The sequence below is a fragment of the Pipistrellus kuhlii genome, unplaced genomic scaffold, assembly GCF_014108245.1.
Source record: "Pipistrellus kuhlii isolate mPipKuh1 unplaced genomic scaffold, mPipKuh1.p scaffold_m20_p_5, whole genome shotgun sequence".
Lineage (NCBI taxonomy): Eukaryota > Metazoa > Chordata > Mammalia > Chiroptera > Vespertilionidae > Pipistrellus > Pipistrellus kuhlii.
The window spans coordinates 15,000,576-15,025,005 of NW_023425551.1; the positions used below are offsets into that span (position 1 = coordinate 15,000,576).

At 39.0% G+C, this 24,430-nt stretch overlaps 1 protein-coding gene across 9 annotated transcripts in view; it reads left to right on the forward strand.

Annotated features, from left to right (window-relative positions):
- The window catches only part of L3MBTL3 (L3MBTL histone methyl-lysine binding protein 3), an 86,326-nt gene that overhangs the window by 23,787 nt on the left and 38,109 nt on the right, over positions 1–24,430 (forward strand). For 3 of the 9 annotated variants that reach the window (XM_036414319.2, XM_036414316.2, XM_036414309.2), the window contains exons 3-12: positions 2,313–2,430; positions 9,110–9,221; positions 9,589–9,663; positions 11,098–11,257; positions 12,815–12,986; positions 15,006–15,090; positions 16,641–16,732; positions 18,917–19,021; positions 19,589–19,724; positions 21,993–22,084. In XM_036414319.2, the coding sequence (XP_036270212.1) occupies positions 2,329–2,430; positions 9,110–9,221; positions 9,589–9,663; positions 11,098–11,257; positions 12,815–12,986; positions 15,006–15,090; positions 16,641–16,732; positions 18,917–19,021; positions 19,589–19,724; positions 21,993–22,084 (1,131 nt within the window). In that variant the 5' untranslated portion in view covers positions 2,313–2,328. Of the gene's footprint in view, positions 1–2,312; positions 2,431–9,109; positions 9,222–9,588; positions 9,664–11,097; positions 11,258–12,814; positions 12,987–15,005; positions 15,091–16,640; positions 16,733–18,916; positions 19,022–19,588; positions 19,725–21,992; positions 22,085–24,430 lie in introns of those variants that run through there. The other 6 variants (XM_036414311.2, XM_036414313.2, XM_036414314.2 and 3 more) reach the window with 6 other exon arrangements.

Genomic DNA, 24,430 nt, shown 5'->3' on the forward strand with positions numbered 1-24,430 from the left:
ACTAATGCTTTTGTTCCATGAGTGCACATGTCAACAGAGTGAGGGAGGCAATAATGCTTAGTATTTTTATGAAAACAGTGTTGACTTCTTGGACCTTTGTAAAGGGTCTCAGGGCACCCCAGGGTCTGTGACCTGTGCTTTGAGAAATGTTACTAAAGAGTTTCTGACAGTCCCAATTTTGCTTCTGATATTTTTTTGGTGTGATTTAACGTGTTCCTTTGTTCCTGGTGTTTTCTGTAAATAAACTTGATCAGATTAGGTTCGATTTTGTTTTTTCCTGGCAATACTCCTTCATATATGGTTGTTTCTTAGAGCCATTAATTTGTTACATGTTGCAAATGGTTATGTTTCAGTTCTGACATTCCTTTGTTTATTAGCAGGAATTCTTTCTGAAGGAAAATTTCTTCTCACCCAACTATCAGTTACCCTGAGATATAGTTTGTATGGGTCTCATGATACAGGCAGGGTCAATTCTTGTTTATTTTCCCAGATTGTGACTTGTTTACCATCCACCACCCCCCCCCCCCCCCCCAAAGGTGGCCAGTAAAGTGTTTTAGGTTTGCTTTTTGTTTGGTTTTGAATATCATTATGAATTCGTGGATTTAAACTTATTTGACGTGTTTCAATTCAACACAGCTAGGATCCTTTCCTGGGCCTGCAGGAATCTCTTCAATTGCTCCTGAGTTCTTCCGATCTGACCTCTGTTGTCCTTGATAGTTTACTTTTTTTTGTTTGACGTGTTCTTGGCTCTTCTTGCACATTTTTTGCCGGAAATCACCTTCTCCAGGAAGACCTCACAGAAGTGGTATTTAGAGACCACAGTTGGAGCTCTGGGCTGCAACTAAAACTATTCATTCAGATTTAGGACTCATTGATCTTTCCCATTGCTTGTCAATGACCTCAATATAACTTGTTTTATCCCATACTACACAGAAAATAGTTTCAAAGAACAATATAATGCTGCCAATAACTATGATTATGAAAAAAGTTATTTTGCAGCTTTTTAGAAAATGAAAATTAAGCATTATCCTAGTTTAGCTAACTGAATTGGTTACCTTAACACAGCGTTTTGGTGTTTACTGTACATGTTGAGACTTTTTTTTTTTTCTATTTCCGGGAATATCAAATTGGCAGATATTTCACCTGTATTAAGTAAATTTACTGAAAGAGTCGATCATACTGTGCATTCATTATATTCATTCCTTGCTCTTTTTTATTATCCAAATGGTTCCTTTTTGTTTATAAACATTTTCTATTCTTTATTCATACCTACTCTCTTTTCAATGTTTCAAAACAAAAAAAAACTATTTAGAAGGCAAGGAATTATTTCTTACTAGAGGCCCGGTGCATGAAAATTCATGTACTGGAGTGTGGGGGGGTCTCTCAGCCTGGCCTGCTCTCACATCCAGGATCCTCAGGGGTGGGAGGCAACCCAGCGATCAGGGCAAGGTGATGTCCCATCACATCTCTGCTACTGCCACTGCTGGCAGCGCAAGCCTTGGCCAGCCCTGGTTACCTAAGCTTCCGGGTGGCCCTGGGCGGTTGGAAAGCTGCCATCTGAGGCTTGCCTGTGCCTTGGGCCTGCCCTGGGCAGCTGCAGGGCTGAGGGCAGGTCCGGCCACATCACGCGCCTGCTGCCCTCCGGCGGGGCTGAGGGGATTGTGTGGTGCCATCTTGTGGCTATGGGCACTGCCATATTTGTGACACTGTGATGGTCAATTTGCATATTTCCTCTTTATAAGATAGGGTGGCATCATGATTCTTTGGTGTGTTTTCCCCCAAAATATATTTTTATTGATTTCAGAGAGGGAGGGAGAGGGAGAGAAAGATAAAAACATCAGTGATGAAAGAGAATCATTGCTTGGCTTCCTCATGCATGCCCCACACTGAGGATTGAGCCCATAACCCAGGTATGTGCCCTTGACGGGAATTGAACCTGGGACCCTTCAGTCCCCAGGCCGATGCTCTATCCACTCAGCCAAACTGGCGAGGGCATGATGCTTTGTTTCAAGTGAATTTGCTATGAAACAATGAATTTCTTTTTAAGAATAGAAATATTTACCGTGACACTTTATAACTTAGAAATTTTATTACTATCTTTCTGCTGTAACTTACCATGGATTACATTATACAATAGTGTTGATATTTTCTGAAGTAGTTATTTCTAGATCTGTGGACATGAGATGTTATGATCAAGAAAATTATGTAAATAAGGGAAATTAAAGTAATGACCACTGAAATAAAAACTGATTTATATGTGGAATTTCCCCCCGCCCCCCTCTCTCTCTCTCTCTCTTTTTTTTTCTCTTCAGGTTAAAAAAATAAATCATGACTGAATCTGCCTCTAGCACAAGTGGTCAAGAATTTGACGTATTCAGTGTTATGGACTGGAAAGATGGAGTAGGTACATTGCCAGGAAGTGACTTAAAGGTAAGCTATCTTTATTATGTACAATTTTATGTAATTATAAAAATTAAAGCTGAATATGTACGCAAACTAAGAACTGAAAACATTAAGCACAATGCTGTATGTTTTATGTGATACTCAGACCTCTACAGTAAACTCTCATGGCAGTTGGACATGCTTGTGGTTTGGCAGAAGCCTTGGTCACTTGGGGTGGAGACTAAGGAGTGTTTCGACAGCCATGTGTTCATTTTGCAGATAGTGAGTTACAGCTTCGAGGAGGATCAACTCAGGTTTGACTCTCATGATGACCAACAAATGTGGCAGTGGTCGGTGAGAAAACCTGGCTTCTATTTTGTAGCAATGGGCTTTATAAATTTAAGTAAACACACTCCCTGGGCCCTAGTTTTCTCATTTAAAAACTGGATAATGTTAAAATATTGAATAAACAGAATTATTTACCTCCCTTAAATTATTTACATTGTAAATACGGATTTTATATAATCACTTGTTCAAAAGGACTGGTTCCCCTGTACACCAGGCTGCTTTTTGTGGATGAGAACTCTCTTCAGAGAGTGATCCCTTCATGTGCCTCTTTTCTAGGTGCTCACCTTGCCCGTTTTCCCCATACCCCCAGGCCCACTCAGGGACCACATCTGCTGCCCCGTGAATCAGGGTTATGCAAGCATCCAACTGGGAAGTTAGCCGCCCTCACCTCTCATTTCAAATTTGCTTTTGCTCTGATCCTATCTCTGGGACCTTGAACCTGTCTGTGGCCTTTTGGACTTTGTGTTTGTACTTGGTCACTCAGGTGTTTGAACTTTCAATCTCTCTAACAGGCTGTTAGTTGGCCTACCTCTCTAATGCTTGGTGTTCTGTATTGTCTTGAATAGAATTTCCTGCCCCCTAATGTTGGCTTCTTATAATCCAACCCCTTTTAGCTGCCAAGCCTGCCCTATTTCATTCTCACAGGTGAGATTTGGTTCTGTTATTTAAGGAAACATACTTAGATTTTAGTTGGGTTAGGTGAGGTTTACTGAAATCTGAAGAGGAGATTTGGTTTTAGTTTTAGTCTGTGTGACTTTGAACAAGTCAGCTGGTCTCCTTTGGCCAGTTTCCTTTTTGGTAAAATGAGGGATTAAACAAACACTAAAGATTTTATCTACTCTTAACATTCTTCATCTGTTCATCTGGATTAGATAGATTGGAAGTAGAGTCCTGGGATTTTTGAGGAAGAAGGAACTGTGTTTCAGACTCTGAAAACGTCAGCCACATATTAGCTACCTGAACCTTGTCAAGTTATTTAAATTCCCTGTTTCCAAATCTTTATCTATGCATGGAAATATGGGATCTATGTCATAAGGTGGTTATGAGGTGGTTGAAAAAGAAATCTACATAATAAAAGCATAATATGCTAATTAGACTGGACAGCCAACCAACCTTCTGGACATCATTCTGGACGTCCTTCCAGACGAACCTGCGGCGACAGGAGCTGAGGCAGAGGTGGTCAGGGACGATGAGGCAGGCAGGCAGGCGAGTGGTTAGGAGCCAGTGGTCCCAGATTGCAAGAGGATGCAGGCCAGGCTGAGGGACAACCCCCCCACCCCCATGCACAAATTTCATGCACCGGGCCTCTACTGTGTACATAAAAGACTTAAATTGTAGCTATTCAGGCTTTGCGATATATTGTGTAACTGCCCTCCCCCACTTCCTTTTTCATTGCTTCATCCCCTTGTATATTTTAATCCCTTCTGAGTGGCATTTTGGGTGTCAGGTAGATGACAAAATTTGTAACTTGTTTGGTTAGCTTTAACAGTGGAGTATCATTTCCATCCTTAAGAAATTTAGATTGCCCAAAGGTTTTCTAAGCATTGGATTTTAGGAATAGTAAATAACCCATTACTTTTATTAAAACAAGTAGATAATTTAGTCATTTAGTGGGTCTTATAATCTGGGTTATTTGATTTTATTTTTAGGCTCACCTAATTGGACAGTTGTCGTGTATTCAATTCACTTCATGCACTGTGGGTAGTTTGATGCCCATTAAAATAATAATTTAAAAACTGATTTTCTACCTTTCTACTCTTTCCATCTAAGGAGATTCAGAGGCTAGCCAATTGATTATATTGCTTAGGATTTATAATTCACTTGCTCCTTCTATTAAAATTCGAGCAGTTTAAGAGTACTGATTGAGAAATTAATTTTTCACAAATGTAAGATATTAGAAAGAACTTTGATTAAATCAGGAAATTTACTCTCTCACATCATGCTTTGCCTGTTTGAAAACCTTAGCATTGCATAATGTGTTCTTTTACAATGTAAATTAGTATTTCTGGATTAATATCTCAGGGCCATCCCTGAAAACAGGCAGGTAGTGAGCAGAAAGGGAAGATGTATGGTAGGGCTCCTTTTCCGTAAAACAATTTCTCTACTTGAACTTCTCATGCTGTGTGAAAGGTATCCGCAGAGAATTATTCCTCTGGGCCATAAGGATTCAGTCTTTCAGAGTCCCTGAGTAAAATGCAGATTTACTCCTGAGAGCGATAGCATCTTATCTAGGAAGGAGAGTTGCCATTTAGCAGAGAGCAGGACCTAGCAGCAGTAATGCAGAAGCCCAACTGGGAAACTCCCCACACTGCGGTGCACAGTTGGCCTTGCCTGGTTATTGTTCAGGCCAGTTTAGTTAGCAAATATCTTTGCCCTTGAAACAGATTGGTAAGTAGAACTCATATTTCAGCATTAAAAATCATAAAAGAAAATAGGAATCTCAGTAGTGTCTTTTAATAATCTGTTATTTAAGATAGAGGCAAAAATAGGCAAAGACCCTTTGCCTTTACAAGCAAAATAGAGACTTGAATCAATTAAAGGCAATTCAAGCCAAGACAGGTAAACAGAACCTTTGCTACTCTTTATGTATTTTAGAAGTAATTATTTCTTTAAAAAAAATTTTTTTTAATATATATTTTATTGATTTTTTACAGAGAGGAAGGGAGAGAGATAGAGAGCTAGAAACGTCGATGAGAGAGAAACATCGATCAGCTGCCTCTTGCACACCCCCCACCGGGGATGTGCCCGCAACCAATGTACATGCCCTTGACCGGAATCGAACCCAGGACCTTTCAGTCTGCAGACCAATGCTCTACCGCTGAGCCAAACCGGTTTCGGCAGAAGTAATTATTTCTGATTGACCTGGATATATCAGACCCACTTACAGGAAATGTTCCAGTGTCAGCTGATGTGCTCAATTTGCTTTAATAAAGCGCTTTGTAAAATTTATAATTTTGATATTCTTGGTTAGAACGGGATGACTATTTTCACACTGCTTTTTAGACTTCTAGGTTAAAAACTAATAACTTGAAAAACAGAAAAGAAAGAAAATTGGTTATTTCAAGTTTTCATGGTTTCAAAACCATTCATTACCAACTTCCAAACCTGAGCATTTTGTTGGGGAAGGTGTCAGTCTCACTGGAATTCCACCTGTGGAGCCCAGTCCTGTTAACAGCACCGAACAGCCTGGGTGGTCCAACACTTTCTACAATAGTAATATTGTAGAAGACATGGTAAATCCAAATTGAGAAGCCAGAAAAGAGCATTGATTCCCGTGTCTTCGCATATGATAAAAGACATTAAAAAAACACTTTGAGGTTAATTTTTGAGATAAAGTAGAGTAGATGCTCTTTACTCTTCAGGGTGATAGGATGCCTCTGAAAATACAATGAATTTTATGAGCCCTATCCCCTGAGAAGTATATATGTGCCAATCTCATAGTTATGCGTATATTTCATGGGACCCATTGACTCTTGAAGTCCGTCCATCCATGGATCCCTGGCTCACAGGAGTCACCTGTTTTCCCTAAGTGCCATTGCATCTTTACTGTGCTTAACCTATAGGTCAGTTGTAGGCATTACATATTAGGAGAAGGAAAAGATTATTGGGATTAAGTGTATTGTGGGATTATGACCTTTTAACTTTGAAAGTATTTGAGCCTAAAGCATCCAGGGGTCATAGGTCTGAATTTCTATTTGAAGATTCCGCTTAGTGGTGCTCTCGTCCTAGGTGTTTGAATTGCAGGGTGGTTTGTAGTTTAGCAGCAGTTTGGAAATTTACACCTCAGGAGACTTGCTTTGTAATGTTATAAATGTTTGATGCTATTTCTCCCATTTTGTAACTGTCCAATAAATATAAATTAACATCAACACATAATAAAAGTGAAAATTGCTTTCCTGGATTGAATGATAAGGTTTATGCCTGTATTTTTTTGTGTGTGTTTGTGTGTGTGTTTTTAAAATTTTTTCATTAGAATTGATATTCTATTATTTTCTTTAATGTCATTAATTAATAATCATTATAAGGCTTGTTTTTTCTACTCTTGCCCAGTAGATGGTACTGTCAGCTTTATTTTGAAATATTCTGTTTTCAGACTTGATCATTTTAAAATTAATTTCCCCCCAAAAAAGTAAAGTTATTTTTTAGGTCTTTTTCATCCAGTTAACTTTTTGGGATTTCTTAGACTGGCATTTGAAGGTGAACACACTAGGTAAAGTGTACACATTATCTAGAAATTTGTGTCTGAACTATGTAGTAAGGAGAAGACTACTTTCACTTTCCTAAACTAATTCAACTTGTTCAGTCTGGAAAGCATTTAATGATTGTGGACTGTGTGCAGAAAATAATTTAAGGTGCTCTCTTTACCTGGTGGAAAGATATGATTTTTCTGACTTGAGTCTGATGTCGTTTGGTAAAAATAGACACTCTACTGGCATGTTGACCAAATTGAGTGTTTGGATTAGGAAATGGAAGGCCTTTTTAAAAATACTATTTATTTGCATGCTCATATATATTTCTGTGAAAAAATAGCTAAAAATTTTAAGCAAAAAGTTTTATTACCCCTTTGAATTTTAGCTTTCATGCTCTTCATCACTTATTAAAATAAGTAGATCCCTAATGTCATTCTGTTTTATTGGAAAACAGAAGGAATTCAGAAAACTTTGAACTTAATGAATAAGAGTAAATCTGGCTGTTTCAAAGAGGATGGGGCCCCTTCAGCCTTCAAAACACACACACACACACACACACAAACAACAACAACAACAACAACAACTACAACCAGGCTATTACAGAAACATACTATTTGAAGTTTGCCATGCAGAGAGAGGAAATTTTCAATACTTTGGAGTCAAAATGTCCCAAAAATCAAATGCCCTTACTTAAAAAAATAATAATAAAAAAACTTTTAAAAAATTATTAAATTGATTAAGATGACATTGATCAACATGAATAGATAGGCTCCATGTGTGAGTTTTTATGTTACATGGTGCAAATGCCCTTACTTTGTAGTGGTAAAATTGGCCTGGAGCTAGGAGACTTGTTCATAGATATTGCCATCTGTTTTGGAAGACTAGGGGGGGATGTAATGGAGAATTCAGAGAGTAGTGAAAGAAAGGAAATATATCCTTGGTTCCACCTTCCTCCTTCACATCTTGGGATATAATGACATGGATATGCCAGTAATAATTTCTGTCACAGAGATACTCCTTTTCCCCGAACTAGGTGAGACCAATTTATTCCTGGGAAAGCAGTAATTTTGATTATAAAATAAACTGTAATATAAGAAAATAAGTCTTAGCAAAAAACTAGAGGCCCGGTGCATGAATTTGTGCACGTGGGGTCCAGCCGGCCCACCCCAATTGAGACCGGGTTGGGACTGGGCCAACCAGGGAGAGGGGCTGCAGGAGGTTGGCTGGCCAGCCCTGCCCGTTTGGGAAATGTTAGCAGGCCTTGGTGCATGTCATAGCGACCAGTCATTCCGATTGTTCTAGTCATTTGGTACATATATATATATATGTATATATATGTGTGTGTGTATATATATATATATATATATATATATATATATAGTGTTTAAATTGCAGGCCATATAAGTGAGCTGGCTACTCTACAGGATGGTGCAGGAGGGTTGGTTGTTTATATCCTTAAGAAGTACCTTGCTGTTTTCTTCTATCCTTCTTCTCCAAATTCCAAAATTAGTAAAATGCAAAGGGTTTAATATCGGTAGAAGGCTTATCTACACTAATAAAAGAGAAAGATACAAATTGACAGTACCTTCGCAACACCCACCAGCCATTCAGGAGTGAGTATGCAAATTAACCCAATAAAGAGGGCAGGTTAATTTGCATATGTAGGCACCAAGTGGCTGGGGGCTGGATGCTTGCATCATTACCATGGTGATAATGCAGGTGTTCCACACTGACCCAGCTACTCAGGACCTCTGAGCAATGTGGGAAAGCAGTACTGGAGCAGAAAGAGGCAGGGCCAGAGCAGAAAGGCAGTGCTGGCAGCCAGGGAAAAGAAAGCCCATTCTTGCATGAATCTTTGTGCATCGGGCTTCTAGTTTAGATATAATAAAAGCATAATATGCTAATTAGACCAGATATCCTTTCAGACGATCTTCTGGACGAATTCGGGACTGTGACGGAAGCTTAGGTCCCAGGTGCTAGAGGGAAGCCAGTGCCAGCAGTTGGGAGAAAAAAGGCCTACTTGCATGATTTTCTTGAATCCGGCCTTTAGTCTAGATAAAATTGTTTTAATTAATTTTTAACACACTTTTTTTTTTTTTTCTTAAAGACTATATGGGCCAGCCCTTAAATGACTGTTTTCTGAACACTTTTGTAAAATTTTGTCTCTTTGTCTATCATGTTGTCATTAGTTTCGAGTAAATGAATTTGGAGCCCTGGAAGTTATAACAGATGAGAGTGAGATGGAAAGTGTTAAAAAGGCAACAGCTACCACAACTTGGATGGTGCCAACTGCTCAAGAAGGTAAGAATGGGTGCTCTGTATTGCCATTTCTTTCTTTTGAAAGTTTTAAAATAAGAATATCTAAGGTTTTATTGTAGGCTGGAACCTTGAAAATTCTGGGTGATCTTCATGTCACTAGTGCTTAGGTAAATTTCTGTAACGAAGCAGATGTAGAACTAGCATTTATATTTTAAAAATAACCATTAACTGTCTTCTCTCCTAATGCCAGATCTGTCATAGCACCAGGTTAATTGAAAATTATCCAGTAAATCCATGTAATAGCCTGCCCAGGTGATTTAGCCAAAAGCCTGACACTTTTTTTTCTCATCTGCTCCGATGGTTGTAACTAACACCTATATGCTGATGACTCCTAAATCTATATCTCCAGCCCCGACCTCTCCCCCGAGCTCCAGGCCCGTATTTCCACCTGCCTACTGGACATCTCCACCCGGATGTCCCACAGGTACCTCAAACGCCACATGTCTGAAATGCGACTCATTTTCTATTTCTTTCTCCCCTCCCCCCAAACCTGCTCTTTCTTCTGTAACACATGGTTCAGTTGGTAGTAACACCAACTACCCAGTTTAAGCAAGAAATCTAGGAGTCATCCTGAGTGTGTTTTCCCCCAGCCCCATAGCCTGTTACTTAATCCTCTTGGTTTTTTATTTCCTAAATATGTCTCAGATCTGGCCTTTTCTATCTATTGTCACTGCCACTGGCTTAATTTAGGTCCTCACCAACTGTTGCCTGAACTAATGCAGACATATCTGAAGAATCATTCTGCTTCTAATTCCACCCGGTTTACCCTGTACACTGAACTTAGAGGAACTTGTGTAGATTGCCTCTCTGACACTTCACCATTCCTTTTTATCTCTAGCAAAACATACAGAGATCTGGGTGGCCTGCACCCACCTACGTGCTTTATCTCTTTGCTTTCTGTTCTGTTCTTTGTACTTTGTGTTCTGGCAGTGCCAGAGGCACTGAGCTACCTGTAATTCTGCCAAGCACATCCTGTGGCTTTATGCATCCTTGCCTTTGCTCATGCTGTTTCTTCTGGCTGGGATGCTGCTTCTCACTTTGTCCAGTTGGTAAATTCCTCTTTGGCTTTTAAAACCCTGTTGGGGGTTTCTATCAGAAGATCCTCCCCTGACCTCACCCCAGGCCGACTGACTCATGTCTTCCCCTGTACTACTTCTGGAACCTGTTTGTGCTTCAGTTACTGCATGTGTCCCTTCTTATTACAAATAACGGTTCTCTTGCTTGCCCTCTCTTCTAGACTCTGAGCTCTCTTGGGCAAGGGCTGTACTGTCATTTCCAGTGCCTAGCTTAAATTGGTGCCTGATAAATGTTTGCTGAATGAATGATTAGCCTAAGGATTCAGGCGACAGGAAATGTGCGTTCCTGAACCATTTGGATAATTGTGATTTGGGAGATCTGCCACATTAAAAGTAAAACAGAGAGACATTGATTTAACAAATTTAGTAAAACAAAACTACTCATCAAAATGTAATAAACATGAAATAACATGGATAACCCTTTCTTAATTTTGTCAAAGACACACACTTATAAAATAGGATTGTAAAGATTGACGGTTTAATTTTCTGAATTTAGTGACTGATGAAATTTTCTTCATTTTTCTTCAAACGCTAGGGAAAAAGGCTTGGACAGGCTTTTTTGTTCTGCAGAATTGTTTTGTTATGTAAATGATTTGAGTGATTTCTGCCAAGCTCATCCATCCTCTTCTCTCTCCCAAATCCTAGAGTTTGATCATTCATTCATTCAACAAACATTCTTTTATTGTGTTGCTAACAAAATTATTAGAAGAAAAAGTTTAAGTGTATTTTGGAATGTGTTCTGCCATGGTTTTAAATTTTTTTCTCTTCTTTCCATCTTCTAGTTTTTTCAGAGAAGTCTGGGATGCCCTTCAGGTTGAAGGAGCCAGTAAAAGTAGAAGGGCTTTCATTCTGTGAGAACTGTTGTCAGTATGGCAACGTAGATGAATGTCTTTCTGGAGGAAACTATTGCAGCCAGAATTGTACTCGGCATATCAAAGACAAGTAGGTTTTTGTTGCATTCCATCTGCAGAATGGGTTTTAGAGGCCATGGTCATGGCTTTCTGACATCCATCACCCTTCCACGCCCTTCTTTTTTCCAAGACATTTCCTGTGGAAACAATGAATCTCCATCTCATTCCTCGGCCCGGTGTCCTCGGTCATGTCTGATCTGAGTTTTATTGCCTGTGTTTCACCTGCAGTACAACTTCTGCCTCCTTCGTTAGCCATTTGTTTACAAGAATTTGATAGTTTCTCAGCTCAGAGTATTTAAAGTTCTCTGGGTCACATACATATTTTGATGATACTGATGCTTTTTGAAACGCAATTTTGTTTATTTTTGGAGGGTTCTTAGGTAACTCAGCTAAAACTCTACAAATGGAATAAAGCTGATTCAAATCAACTGAATGAAGACCATAGTGAGTAACATAATGAGCTATGTTACTGATGATTTAGGGGAAGACTAAGAAATACGAGAAATGCCCAGCCGGTGTGGCTCAGTGGTTGAGTGTTGACCTATGAACCTGGAGGACACGGTTCGATTCCCAGTCAGGGAATATGCCAGGGTTGCGGGCTCAATCCCCACTGTGGACCATGCAGGCAGCAGCCAATCAATAATTCTCTCTCATCATTGATATTTCTATCTCTCCCTCTCCCTTCCTGTTTGAAATAAATAAACTCAATAAAAATATTTAAAAAAATAAATATGAGAAAGTGACATCAGCTGTGACTGACAGTGGTGTGACTTTGTCATTTGGGGATTATCTGAAAAAATTCAGCTTATTACCAAAAAGTTGTATTTCTTGCATATGCCATAAATAAATGACTTGACATTTATATTTCACTGGAGTTTCCCATGTATCTTAATTAGCACAGTCTTGTGAATTGTCTGTTTTTGTTCGCCAACTGATATTTTACAAAGTTACACTTGGCCTTTTTCATTTGGACTTGTTATTCTTAATAATTGATAAATCTTAGTTTTAAAGTTGACCTGAAAACTGAAATATATTTGAATAATTGATTCTTTTCTTTTTTTTATTTTATTGATTTCAGATAAGGAGAGTGAGAGCGAGAGCAAGAGTGAAAGCGAGAGGGGGGGGGGGGGGGAAACATCAATATGAGAGAGAATCATTGATTGTCTGCCTCCTGAACACTCCTTACTGGGGATCTAGCCCACAACTGGTCAAGTGCCTTTGACCGAAATCGAACCCAGGACCCAACAGCCTGCAGGCCTACGCTCTATCCACTGAGCCAAAGCAGCCAGGGCAATAACTGATTCTTTTATTAGTATGGGTGGCAGATGTGAAAGACAAATTATTTTAAACTTGTGAGAATCTGTTTCACATATAACAGTAGTACTGGTCCCCTTTTGAAATTAACATAGGAGCTAATTTCCATTTTCTAACCTTGACAGTGTCACAATACATGATAATGGTTTGACATGTACCTTATCTATGATAGTCTAATGTCTACACATTTATCCTGGTGGTTAAATATTTTTCCTTTGGAGGGTAATGTTTTAAAAGAATTCGTATTGATACTCATCATGTAGATGTTTGATAGGTATTGTTTCCTGTCATTATTTTGGGTTTACAACAGCAGAGATCAGAAGGAGGAAAGGGACCTAGGAGAAGACAATGAGGAGGAAGACCCTAAGTGCAGTCGGAAGAAGAAACCGAAGCTATCTCTGAAAGCAGACTCCAAGGAGGATGCAGAAGAGAGAGATGATGAAATGGTTAGTATCTCTTAGGGGAATACAGGGGTGTTTCCTAAGTGGGTCGCATTATGGTCAAAGGCACTAGTTCTGCAGCTAGTTACTGACTTCAAATGCTGTTTCAGCAGTTCTCTGTGTTACCATCAGCACGTTATCTACCTACCTTCTCTTTGTTGCTGTCCTCATCTCAAAATGGGAATTGTAAATAATAGTACCCCTTTCTTAGGGTGAAGAAATGGGAATTCATGTGCTTATTGCTGGAAAGAGACAACAGTAGACCTTCAGTTTTGACAATGAACTGTTAGTTTCTTTCACTAGCAAGATCCCAGGCCCATTTTGGTAAATTGCAGACAGATCTCATCAAAACTATGTGAATAGAAAGAAAATGGCACATCAGTATCAGGTATATTTAGGGAATACTAATTCAGAGTATTCGAGTTAAAACATAAATATCTCATCCCTCAAGCATATATTAATGGTTCTTAGGAAAAAAAGAACTTGAAGGTCTTGAGGCATTTTCCTTAAGATCAACATTGAATAACCTTTATTTGCTAGTCACTATTCTAGGAGCTGAGAATGCGGGATGAACAACACAGCAGCAGGACAGGTGTCTACTCTCGGGGACATTACATTCTTACTAAGGGAACATATAATAAAATAAACAAGAGAAATGCCAGCCTGTGATGCATGCTTTGCTGAGAATTACAATAGGGCTTGAAGATTGGTCATTTTGAGTTGGGTTGTCAAGGAGGCCTCTCAGAGAAGGTGGCATGAACAATGTGATCTGAATCCTAAAAGAGGAGTCAGCTTGGTGAAGTTAGAAGTGAGGAAAAGCTTAAAGAAAAGTTTCTACAATAATGTGGAGCATGTTTTGTTTGAGGAAATAAAAGAAGACAATACAGTTGAGAGTGGAGTCAGATGAAGCTAAAGAGGTCCAGGCATGGAGGGCCTTATGGTAAACCAGAGTGATGGGTTTTCATTGTGTTCTGGGTGTGATGGGATGTGATGGGTAGCCATTGGAATGTTAAAGACAAGGAGACACTGTGATATTATTTATATTTTAAAATGATCACTCTTGCCGAAACCGGTTTGGCTCAATGGATAGAGCATCGGCCTGCGGACTCAAGGGTCCCAGGTTCGATTCCGGTCAAGGGCATGTACCTTGGTTGCGGGCACATCCCCAGTGGGGGGTGTGCAGGAGGCAGCTGATCGATGTTCCTCTCTCATCGATGTCTCTAACTTTCTATCCCTCTCCCTTACTCTCTGCAAAAAATCAATAAAATATATATTTTTAAAAATGATCACTCTCGCTTTGCCAGGTGAGAGCAAAAGTGGAATGAGAGAAACCAGTTAGGATTTTATTGTAGTAGACGAGCTAAGAGGGCTGTGTAGGTAGGTTTGTTGGTGTGTGAAGGAAAGAGAAGAATCAGAGCTAGCTCTTAGGCTTTTGGCTTGAACCATTGACTGGATAATGATGCCATTTACTGAAGACTGGAAGGCAAGGCTGGAGTATAAAATCTGGAGTTACTTGGGCATCAGGAGTTTGAGATGCTTATGAGACATCCATGTGAAAATCCAGTAGGCAGGTGTATGCATGAGTGTGGAAAATGGACCGGGGATATCTGGTAGGAAGATGACCTTTAAAACTTAGGGAAGAGATTACATAGAGACCAGAAGAGGGCTGGGTTGGAGGAGACACTAGCAAAGGGGCTAAGAAGAGAGGCCGGGGAGGTGTGAGGAATATTAGAACAGAGAATCCCAGGAGCTAAGAGAAGTAAGTGTTTCAAGTAGGCGGGAGCAGGATCCCTGCTATCCTACAGAGTTATTCTTGGAAATACTTTTATTTTGTGATGACCTTAGGCCAAAAGCAGCATAGCTCTCAAATTACATATATTCTTTCTTCCCTTAAAACTTAGGAAGTGAAATTGAAGAAAGTACAAAACAAACAATGCTTTCTGATAGCTCTGTAATTTTTTATTGGTGCCAGTTTTACGAACTTTGGGGGGGGAAAAAAATCATAGTTTTCCTCTCTTATTGTAGGAGAACAAACAAGATGGGAGAATCCTGAGGGCTTCACAGAGAGCCCGAAGGAAAAGACGCGCGGATTCAGCTGTGTTAAAGCAGGGTGAGTCGATGAAGAAAAAGCTTTCCTTGTAACTTTATGAAACTTAAAATATTCCAGGCGGGTAGACATTTTAGTCTTAGTTGTAATGCACATTAGGGCAGCCAAGGTATTACTTTGGGATTTCTCAAATTAAATTTTATCAATAAAGATTATCGTTTTGAAGAAGTAGATAAGGGAAACATGGAACTTGGTAACGTTTGAATAGTGTCTGGGCAGACACGAGAAAACCTTACTTTATTTGAGCATCAGTAGGTTTCATCTTTTTCTGCACTTTTGTTAACACCTATGTTCTTGTTCATTTCCTAAGAGTGTGAGTGTTAAGTTTTTAATGTTTTCTCTCAAACCACAGTCTCCTAGTATGGAACCTTGTTTTTTTTTTCATTGTTCTTCTGGTAACACTTTATCCTCAGGAGGAATCCAGTCCTCAGGCCCTTCCCTTTAGTACTTGAGCGGATGAACTCCCATCTTGTTCAGCATGGAACTCACGTCATTTCCCTACTGGGCTTTATCCCCCTGACCTGCCACATCGGCCTGACCAGCCCTTCACGTCAGGTCACTCCACTTGCACAGCTCTACTTCCGCCCTGCCCAGTCATGTTGTCCCTACACATCAGGACTGTGACCCCAAGGCTCCTCTTCTGGGATGGATGCATTCCTTGCCTGTTCATCTTTTAAGCTTTGAAAGAAAAGCGTTTGAAACATTTCAACCTGCCTCAAGCACACAGCCTAACTTTTACCATTGGGGGAGATGGCTTCTAGTTTATGTCACCGAGATGAAAGGGAATAAATTCTCAGTTACTCACACTTTGCCTCGAAGATGTCGTTAATCTCTCTCTCCCTTCACCTTCGTTTCTATTCTCAGGGCCCTGTCTCCTGTGGGACCTTGATCCTTTAGTCATTTATTTTTACTCCTTAGCAGTTCAGACTTTTTTTCTCTTTCTGAGATCCACCTTAGCTGGTTCAGATCTCATCCTTAAAATACCTTTCCCCCAATTTTGTAACCTATCCAGCTATTGCATTTTCCTTTTATTTTCCATTATTTGTCAAGTTAATCCCAAATAAAATTGATTTTAGCTGGCACCATATCTTTACCACATATATTCTTTTGCTGCTCAAAATCTGTCCCTCACTGAAACGATTTTCTTCCCTTTCACCCTAATTAGTAGCCATTCCCTAACCACTCAGTGCACTGGCCGTTTTTAGTTTTCAACGTCTAGTCCTCTTACTTTTGGAGCATCCTGCCTCTAGAAGCACCTGCTTCCTGTAGCTTCCACAGTACCCTTCGTCGTGGCTTTCTACTGCGTCTTCTTTCTTTGCTCTGAGTTCTCTTGAGTCATTCTTCTACCCTCATCGCTGCAGATAACACTGCAGTTCACTGCGTGGCTCCCATTTCCTTGGAAGAGGAGCCAAGGGAGGAGACTGAGAACCAGCTGTGGTAGGAAGAGAAGAGCCAGGCCTTGTGAGCAGTTAAGGAAGTGAGCGTTCACAGTGCACATCTGTGAACGCTTTAGACTTGGAGATTCTGTCATTTTAATCTCACTTGCCTTTCAGGTTTGCCTCCCAAAGGAAAGAAGGCCTGGTGCTGGGCATCCTACCTGGAAGAGGAGAAGGCCGTGGCCGTGCCAACGAAGCTCTTCAAGGAGGTGCGGCCCCTCTGGAGCTGCTGCACTGTCTGGCGTCAGCACTCCCATGTCTGCTGTCTGTTTAGCACCTGTGACTTGGGATGGTTTCTCAAGCATGTTGTTTTGCATGTGTGTGCTTATGTGGAGGGGTATCTGCAGGGACAGCTAGCGTTAACACATGACACCGCCCTCTCTCCCAAGCTGTGTGCGTAGGCACACCGCTACACACATGCTCTTTTCTCTCAGCACTTACCCAGCTTTCACTCCATTTTAAGAGGTATTTTTGCTACTGCTAAAAAAACGAGTAGATAAAAGAAAAACTGGTGTGAAATTTCATGTCAACATGGTAGCTTCGGGAGAATAGAATGAGTTACTGAGGTTTACGTAATATCACAACAAAAATCTAAAAATGAATTACCGTATTTTTCGGACCATAAGACGCTCCGGACCATAAGACGCACCAGTTTTTAGAGAAGGGAAATGAAGAAAAAAAGATTCTGAAACAAATAGTGTCCTAAAATATTTTATGTGCATTAAAACCCAACATCACAGTCATAAACACATGTAATCAACCCTGTAAAGTAAACAGCAGCATTTAGAACCATTTTAGAGCCGGGCAAGCACACAGACCACACAGAGCCGGGCAAGTAAAAAAACTTTTTTTTTAAAGTATATGTGTAGGCTATATTTGGACCATAAGACACAGGGACTTTTTCCCCCCACTTCTGGGGGGGAAAAAGTGCGTCTTATGGTCCGAAAAATACGGTACTATATTTTATTAGCTACAGCGAAGATACAGTATCATAAGTAATTCAAAATCAGTTAAAGGTATAGTTCTAGCTAGGAGCTGCTGCACCTGGGCTAACGGGTCAACAAACTTTTCCTGTAAAGGGCCAGAGAGCAAGCATTTTAGGCTTTGTGGGCACCTGGGCTCAGGCGCTCCAGCTCAGCTCTGTAGCTGTCTGGAAAGCAGCCATAAACAGGATAGAGGTGAACGAATATAGCTGTATTCCAGTAAAACTTCACTTACAGATGGTGGCCTAGATTTGACCCGTAGAATATAGTTTGTTGACTCTTGCCTTAAATTATATAATATTAAATCACACTATATAATAAGTCTGCCATCAATATATTGTTAAATATGTAGGAACTTACGGATTTTTAAAAAAGTATGACAAGTAAATATTAGAATGAGTTCTCTACAGTAACATTTAATTTACTAGTAAGCAGTATTCTATATAATTATTTACTGTAACTTTGTTCCTTTGAGGAATAACCTTTTTACATTAAAAAAAAAAATTATGTATAGGCCTGGCCAGCGTGGATCAGTGTTTGAGATAAGCAATGCATGTAAATCCAAATCCTCTCCTCCTCTTAAACAAATGATAACATATGTCACTCATATTGTTGTTTGGACTTTGCTTTTTTTGTTAACTTAATTTGGAAATTATTCCATCTCAGTTCATTCTTTCCTTTATCATCCTGTGATATTAATGCATAAAATGCAGTCTTACATCTGTTCCATAGTAATTTAAGCTGCCCTCTATGGATTGACATGTATATATTAACATACACGACACACACATATATGATATATATGTCAACCTTTATGGGACACCTTAAATTATTATAGATTAGACATAAAAGGAATACTATATGTACATATGGAAGATAGATACACAAATCTTTTGCCATGTAAATGTCTTAATGAATAATTGTATACACCTGCCATTTTGCACATGTGGTTATCTCTGTTGGATAATTTCCTAGAATTAAAATTGCTGAGCTGGAGAGAGTGCTCTTTTTAATAGATATCATGAGGTTGCAATTTACTATACATCCTTACTAGTGATGTGTGTGTGCATCTGTTTCACTGGAGTCTTGCCAACAGTGTTATCAAACTTTTTTTTTTTTTATCATTACCAACCTGACAGGTGAAATACATTTTTTGTGTAATTTTTATATGACTTTTATTAGAGTGAGGTTGAGCATCTTTTCTAATATGTAAAACATTTAAATTTTCTTTCTGTGACCTCTTTGTAGTCTTTATCCATTTTCCATTGGATCATGAGGTGATCCTTGTCTTTTGAATTTTTACAAGCTATTTATTTGGTTAAAGACTATTTAAGAATGGTAATTACTCATAATTTTGATGAATCATTCAAGATAAAAATACTAAAACTGCTGTCATTTTTTTCATTGTAGTATCAATCCTTTCCATATAACAAAAATGGGTTTAAAGTTGGCATGAAATTAGAAGGCGTGGACCCTGAGCATCAGTCCGTGTACTGCGTCCTCACAGTGGCTGAGGTAAGCTTTATTTTTAAAATAAAATGGTGACTGTGGAGTTTTCATAATGGGAAAAGATGCTTTGAAGATATGCAAAGCTCAGGCTGCTCCCAGGTCATTACCTGAGAAAGAGGATCTGTGGACTTCTCTGGGTCTGCACCAGCCTTGGTCTGGCAGAATGCCACCGTGTGTGGCGCTTCGTGAAGGACAAGCAGCCGGCCCGCAGTGTGCAGCGGTGCAGGTGCTCTGGGACTGCAGGAGCCGTGCGGCTGCTGTGCTGGGCCCGCTGCTTCCATGCCAGCCCCCCCCACAGTGATGCGCGAATGAGAGGGGATGTGTACATGTGGGAAAAGTGTTTTTCATCTCATATCTATCCATGCTCCTGAGTAACCAGGGATGAAGCCAGAACACTGCAGCCCAGCCTTTCCCATGTACATAAGAGCCTTGTCCTTTGGATTTTGTCGGGTGTTTGCTGCTGTTAATGAGGGTGCTTTGATGAACATAAGTGGTATCATGCTGGATGCACATGCACACCGCATTCTGCATGTGTTTTTTGTTTTTTAATTCATCAACCGTCACCTATTCCAGGTTTGTGGATACCGGATAAAGCTGCACTTTGACGGGTATCCTGATTGCTATGACTTCTGGGTTAATGCAGACGCTCTGGATATTCACCCAGTTGGGTGGTGTGAGAAAACTGGCCATAAGCTGCACCCTCCCAAAGGTATTGTCACTTTTTGGTTTCATATTTTAAATTCTATAAAAACATTTTTACCTGTTGATTTAGAATTTTTAAGAATTCAAGCTCTATAATTCAGATAGGTCCAAATTCAAGCTTGATGAACAAATACATTCATTAGAGTGAAAGGAAAAAAAAGTAGAATTCTATTCAAGAGAATAAACTATATCCTTCTCATTTGCATATAAAATAACATTTGCAAGATACTTAATTTTGACTTTATTTTGAGTACAAAAAAATTTTAGCTAAAGATTGAAAAAGCTGATTTGAAAAATTACTTCTAACTTGTTTACAAAATTAAGTTTACTTATTCATATTTTAATGTATATGAAATTTCAAGAAATCATGCATTGAATATATAGATGACAATATTTAGCAGATTGGAAAAGACAATATAACACTAAAAATTGGTTTAGACGGTGGTTGAACTAATAGTAATTTTTTTTTTTATAATTGAGTTCTTTACAGTCTGCCAATAATTTTGCCTGTTTCATGTTTTCAACAGATACCATCTTTCAGTCCATTTCTATGTTTAATAATGGCATATTTCCTTCCTTTTTCAGCTATTGCAATAGTAGTGTTAATATGATACAAAAGATCCCTGTTACTAGTTTGATATTTTGGACCTGTCTCACAGTTATTGTTTTTTAATAGCATCCTTTGGTTGTAAGTGAAAAATTGATAGCAGGATGGCATTTTCTTTTCTTTTCTTTTTTTTTTTTAATTATTTTTTTTAAAATATATTTTGTTGATTTTTTTTTTTGCCCTCTTCCCTCCCTCCCATACACACCCTCCCTCCCCAGAGTTTTATGTCCATTGGTTGTACTTATATGCATGTATATAAGTCCTTCGGTTGATCTATTATCTCCCCCAGATCTCCCTCCCCTCCCCACTGTAAATTGACAGTCTGCTTGTTGCTTTAGTGTCTCTATATCTATCTTTTGGTTCATCAGTTTATAATGTTCTTTATTATCCATAAATGAGTGAGGTCATGTGGTGTTTCTCTTTCATTGATTGGCTTATTTCACTCAGCATGATGCTCTCCAATTCCACAGGATGATATTTTCAAATAGCTGAGGGATTAAACAAAAACATACAAAAAAAAAATGAGGGTAAAAAAGAAAATCTGTAAATCTTTAGATGAATTGACTGCATATATATGGTGACTTATTAGCTGTTCTTTTCATGCTTTTTAATGGGAGTAGCAGAGAACTGATAAGATGAAATGCTAAATTTCCTTTCTGTAAGGAAAGGTTGGCTTTATCAACATTAAGCATGAAATTGTGAAAATTAAGGCAAGAACATTTCCATTCTAATTTACCAACATGCTTACTACATAAATCTTGAATTATCAATCCTGTGGTGATAGGCCAAAAAGATTTAATCTGTTGTATTACTATTTTTCCAGCTTCCCATTAGTTCTTACAAGTTAGTCTCCTGAAATAGAATAGGTAAGGGAAAAATAAAGAATTTGACTACTCCAGGTCACTACCCTACTGTTCTACCTAAATATTGATAGAAATGGCCCGGTAATAAAAGAGCGTACCTGAGTATAATATGTATTTACTTCCTTACACCTTTTCGTTATATCCATTACTATTTATTCAGAATTGAAAAGAAAATAGTATAATTTGTTGTAAATAAACACAACCTGTGTATGAAAATGCATAGTTGTGAATTATGATTTAAATTTTTTCTGTTTAAAAAAACAACTTGGCCCTGCCAGTGTGGCTCAGTGGTAGAGCATCAACTTATGAACCAGGAGGTCACAGTACCATTTCTGGTCTGGGCACTTGCCTGGGTTATGGGTTCGATTCCCAGGGCAGCCGATTGGTGATTCTCTCTCACCAATGTTTCTGTCTCTTTCTCCCTCTCCCTTCCTCTTTGAAGTCAATAAAAGTGTATTTTAAAAACAATGACTTGATCTGATTTTCGCATGTTTGAATTACAGATAAAAGTGGGAATAGGCCCCAGCTGGTTTGGCTCAGTGAATAGAGAGCATCGGCTTGTGGACTGAAGGGGCCCAGATTCAATTCCAGTCAAGGGCACATGCTCAGATTGCAGGCTCAGTTCCCAGTAGGGGGCGTGCAGGAGGCAGCCAATCAATGATTGCCTCTCATTGTTGATGTTTCTATTTCTTTCTCCCTACTTGAAATCAATAAAAAAATATATTTTTTTTAAAAGTGAGAATGGAAAACTAAGTGTGAAATATTTTGCTATGTCACTAAGTCTGTTTATATGTTCTTGCTCTAGGTTATAAAGAAGAAGAATTTAATTGGCAGACTTACCTGAAGACATGTAAAGCTCAGGCTGCTCCTAAGTCATTATTTGAGAATCAGAATATAGTAAGTACATCCAAAATACTTTTTCTTAAAAAAAAAAAAAAAAGTGGCTGTTGTGTGTAGGATAAATTCCAAGTGAGAGCAAGAAACTATAACAAATTTTATTGCTTTGGTAAATAGAGTACTCTTACCTTAATTAAACTTTAAAATTAGCTTAAAATCTTCCTAAGTAAATTTCTTTTTTATAGCCATATCATGGTTGTCTTTTTTATTGAATAGTAGCAGGCAACATAGTACAAAATGCAGGTGTAATTTACAGTTAAGGTGCATAAAACAGTAAATAGATGGGATACTTTATTGTTACTGTCATCTGCTCAGGGTACTGCAGCAGTGGGATTCACATGGTGAGACGAATGGAGCCCTGTTTGGATTTGTATGCTAGAGACTATGATTCGCCTTCACCCTAGCTTCTAGCTTTATTTTCAGTGTAACGGCAGCACCATCCGATGTGTGTGTGTGTGCTTTCTCCTCCTTGACCTGTATTACTACTTCCCATTACATTTGATATCTCTGAGGAGGCCTGATACCTTACATTCTTCTTCCTGGCCCAAGTTCTGATCAAATTGGAAAGAACAGAGAGCAATCAGGTAGAAAACCAAAATATTGTCTTTGTAACTGGTAAGGGTTCAATTACATGCCCTATAACTGCTATCAAATGAGATTACTGGCCCTTCCTGCCCCACCACCCAAACCCAGGAGCATTGGACCAGGGCATACACACCCTCCCCCACTTAGAGTGTGACCTGTTCCTTCTTGCAGATCCATTAGTCAGGTAACAGCGAGTGAGAATGTGGAAAGGCAGTAATGTTTCCGTAACATTCCCTCCAAATGACAACATATATGAGGATTAGAGACGTTCTTCCCAGCCCCCGTCCAAATGCCCTCCATTTGGGAAATGATTTTAACCTGTTGTTTTCAGCATCAATGGAATGGCTACAAGATTCTCTGATCAAACTAAACATAAGCCTGGTCGAATTAGAGAACTGAAGGGCGTGTGTAATAGAAATCAAATGAGCCACGTTAATATTTTAAAGCAGCTTAATTGAGAGGGTAGCTTAATTGCCGGAATGTAAATTCTGCATTGTTAAGAGGTATTTTCTGTCAAGACAAGGGCAGTTAGGTGGAAACCCCAGTGGCCTGCTCTCACTACTCCCAAGTTTCCTCTACCCTGCCTGCTTCTCTGATGAAGACTTCAGTTGGGGATTTGATTAACTGCTTTGCACCATCTTCTTAAATTCTGTGCTTTGCTAAGCACACAACTTAATCTTGGGTTATGTGATTGGTATCTAAGAAGCAATTAATTTTTGTAGTTTCCTCTACCTTAGAATACTCAAATATTTATGGTCAGGTCTCTGATAGATAATTTCAGGACTTAAAAGTATGCTACAAAGTATCTTTGTAGCATCAGTGACTGCTTCTTCAATTCAGCCAGGACGAAATTCTAACATTTTCAGGTACCGGGCCATCTACAGTTTGTAATGACAGTGGTGTATTTATACTAAAAAGAGAGACAGCATCTATTTTGCTTAAAATAATTAAGATAGTGTCAGTATTTTTCAGTCTAGTCAGAAGGATTTTATTGTTATTTATTTTTAATTATATTTTTATTGATTTCAAAGAAGGAGGGAGAGGGAGAGGGGGAGAGAGAGAGAGAGAGAGAGAGAGAGAGAGAGAGAGAGAGAGAGAATGAATCATTGACTGGCTTCCTCCTGCATGCCCCATAATGGAGAGCAAGCCTGCAACCCAGGCATGTGCCCTGACCTGGAATTGAACTGTAACCTCCTGGTTCAAAGGTCAGCGCTGAACCATTGAGCCACACTGGCCGGGCAGAGGATTTTATTTTTAGATGGTCAGTAGGATTGTGATGGGCATAATTGATGCCCAAGTACACTTCCTGAGAATACTATTTTCCCTCACAAAAGATTATAAGGAAAGTTTACATTTTGCTGCCCTTTACGCACTAAATTTTATTGAATTTTTTATTATCTTGGGTCCATGTCCCAGATGGCTAATGATTTGTGGATTTCCTTATATTACAAACTATTGAATAAATAGCTATATATATATATTAACAGCCAGTTCATTTATGAAGATGACCTACTTTCAGTACTCTTTTGAGAAATCTTTTCAGAAGTGGGAGTGAATGTGTACTGACTCACACACATTTTTAACTTACTAAGTGCGTATTTCGTGTGAAATAACTTTCATTGTTGACTCTATAATCAAGGAAGAGAAAAACAGAAAGGGAACTTGGTGAATCAGACTTGCCTAACTAATATAATCGTCTAAGGTACCAAAACACACGTTAATATTAATTAAACTCTGAGAGGCTGAGGGTGTTTTAGTTTT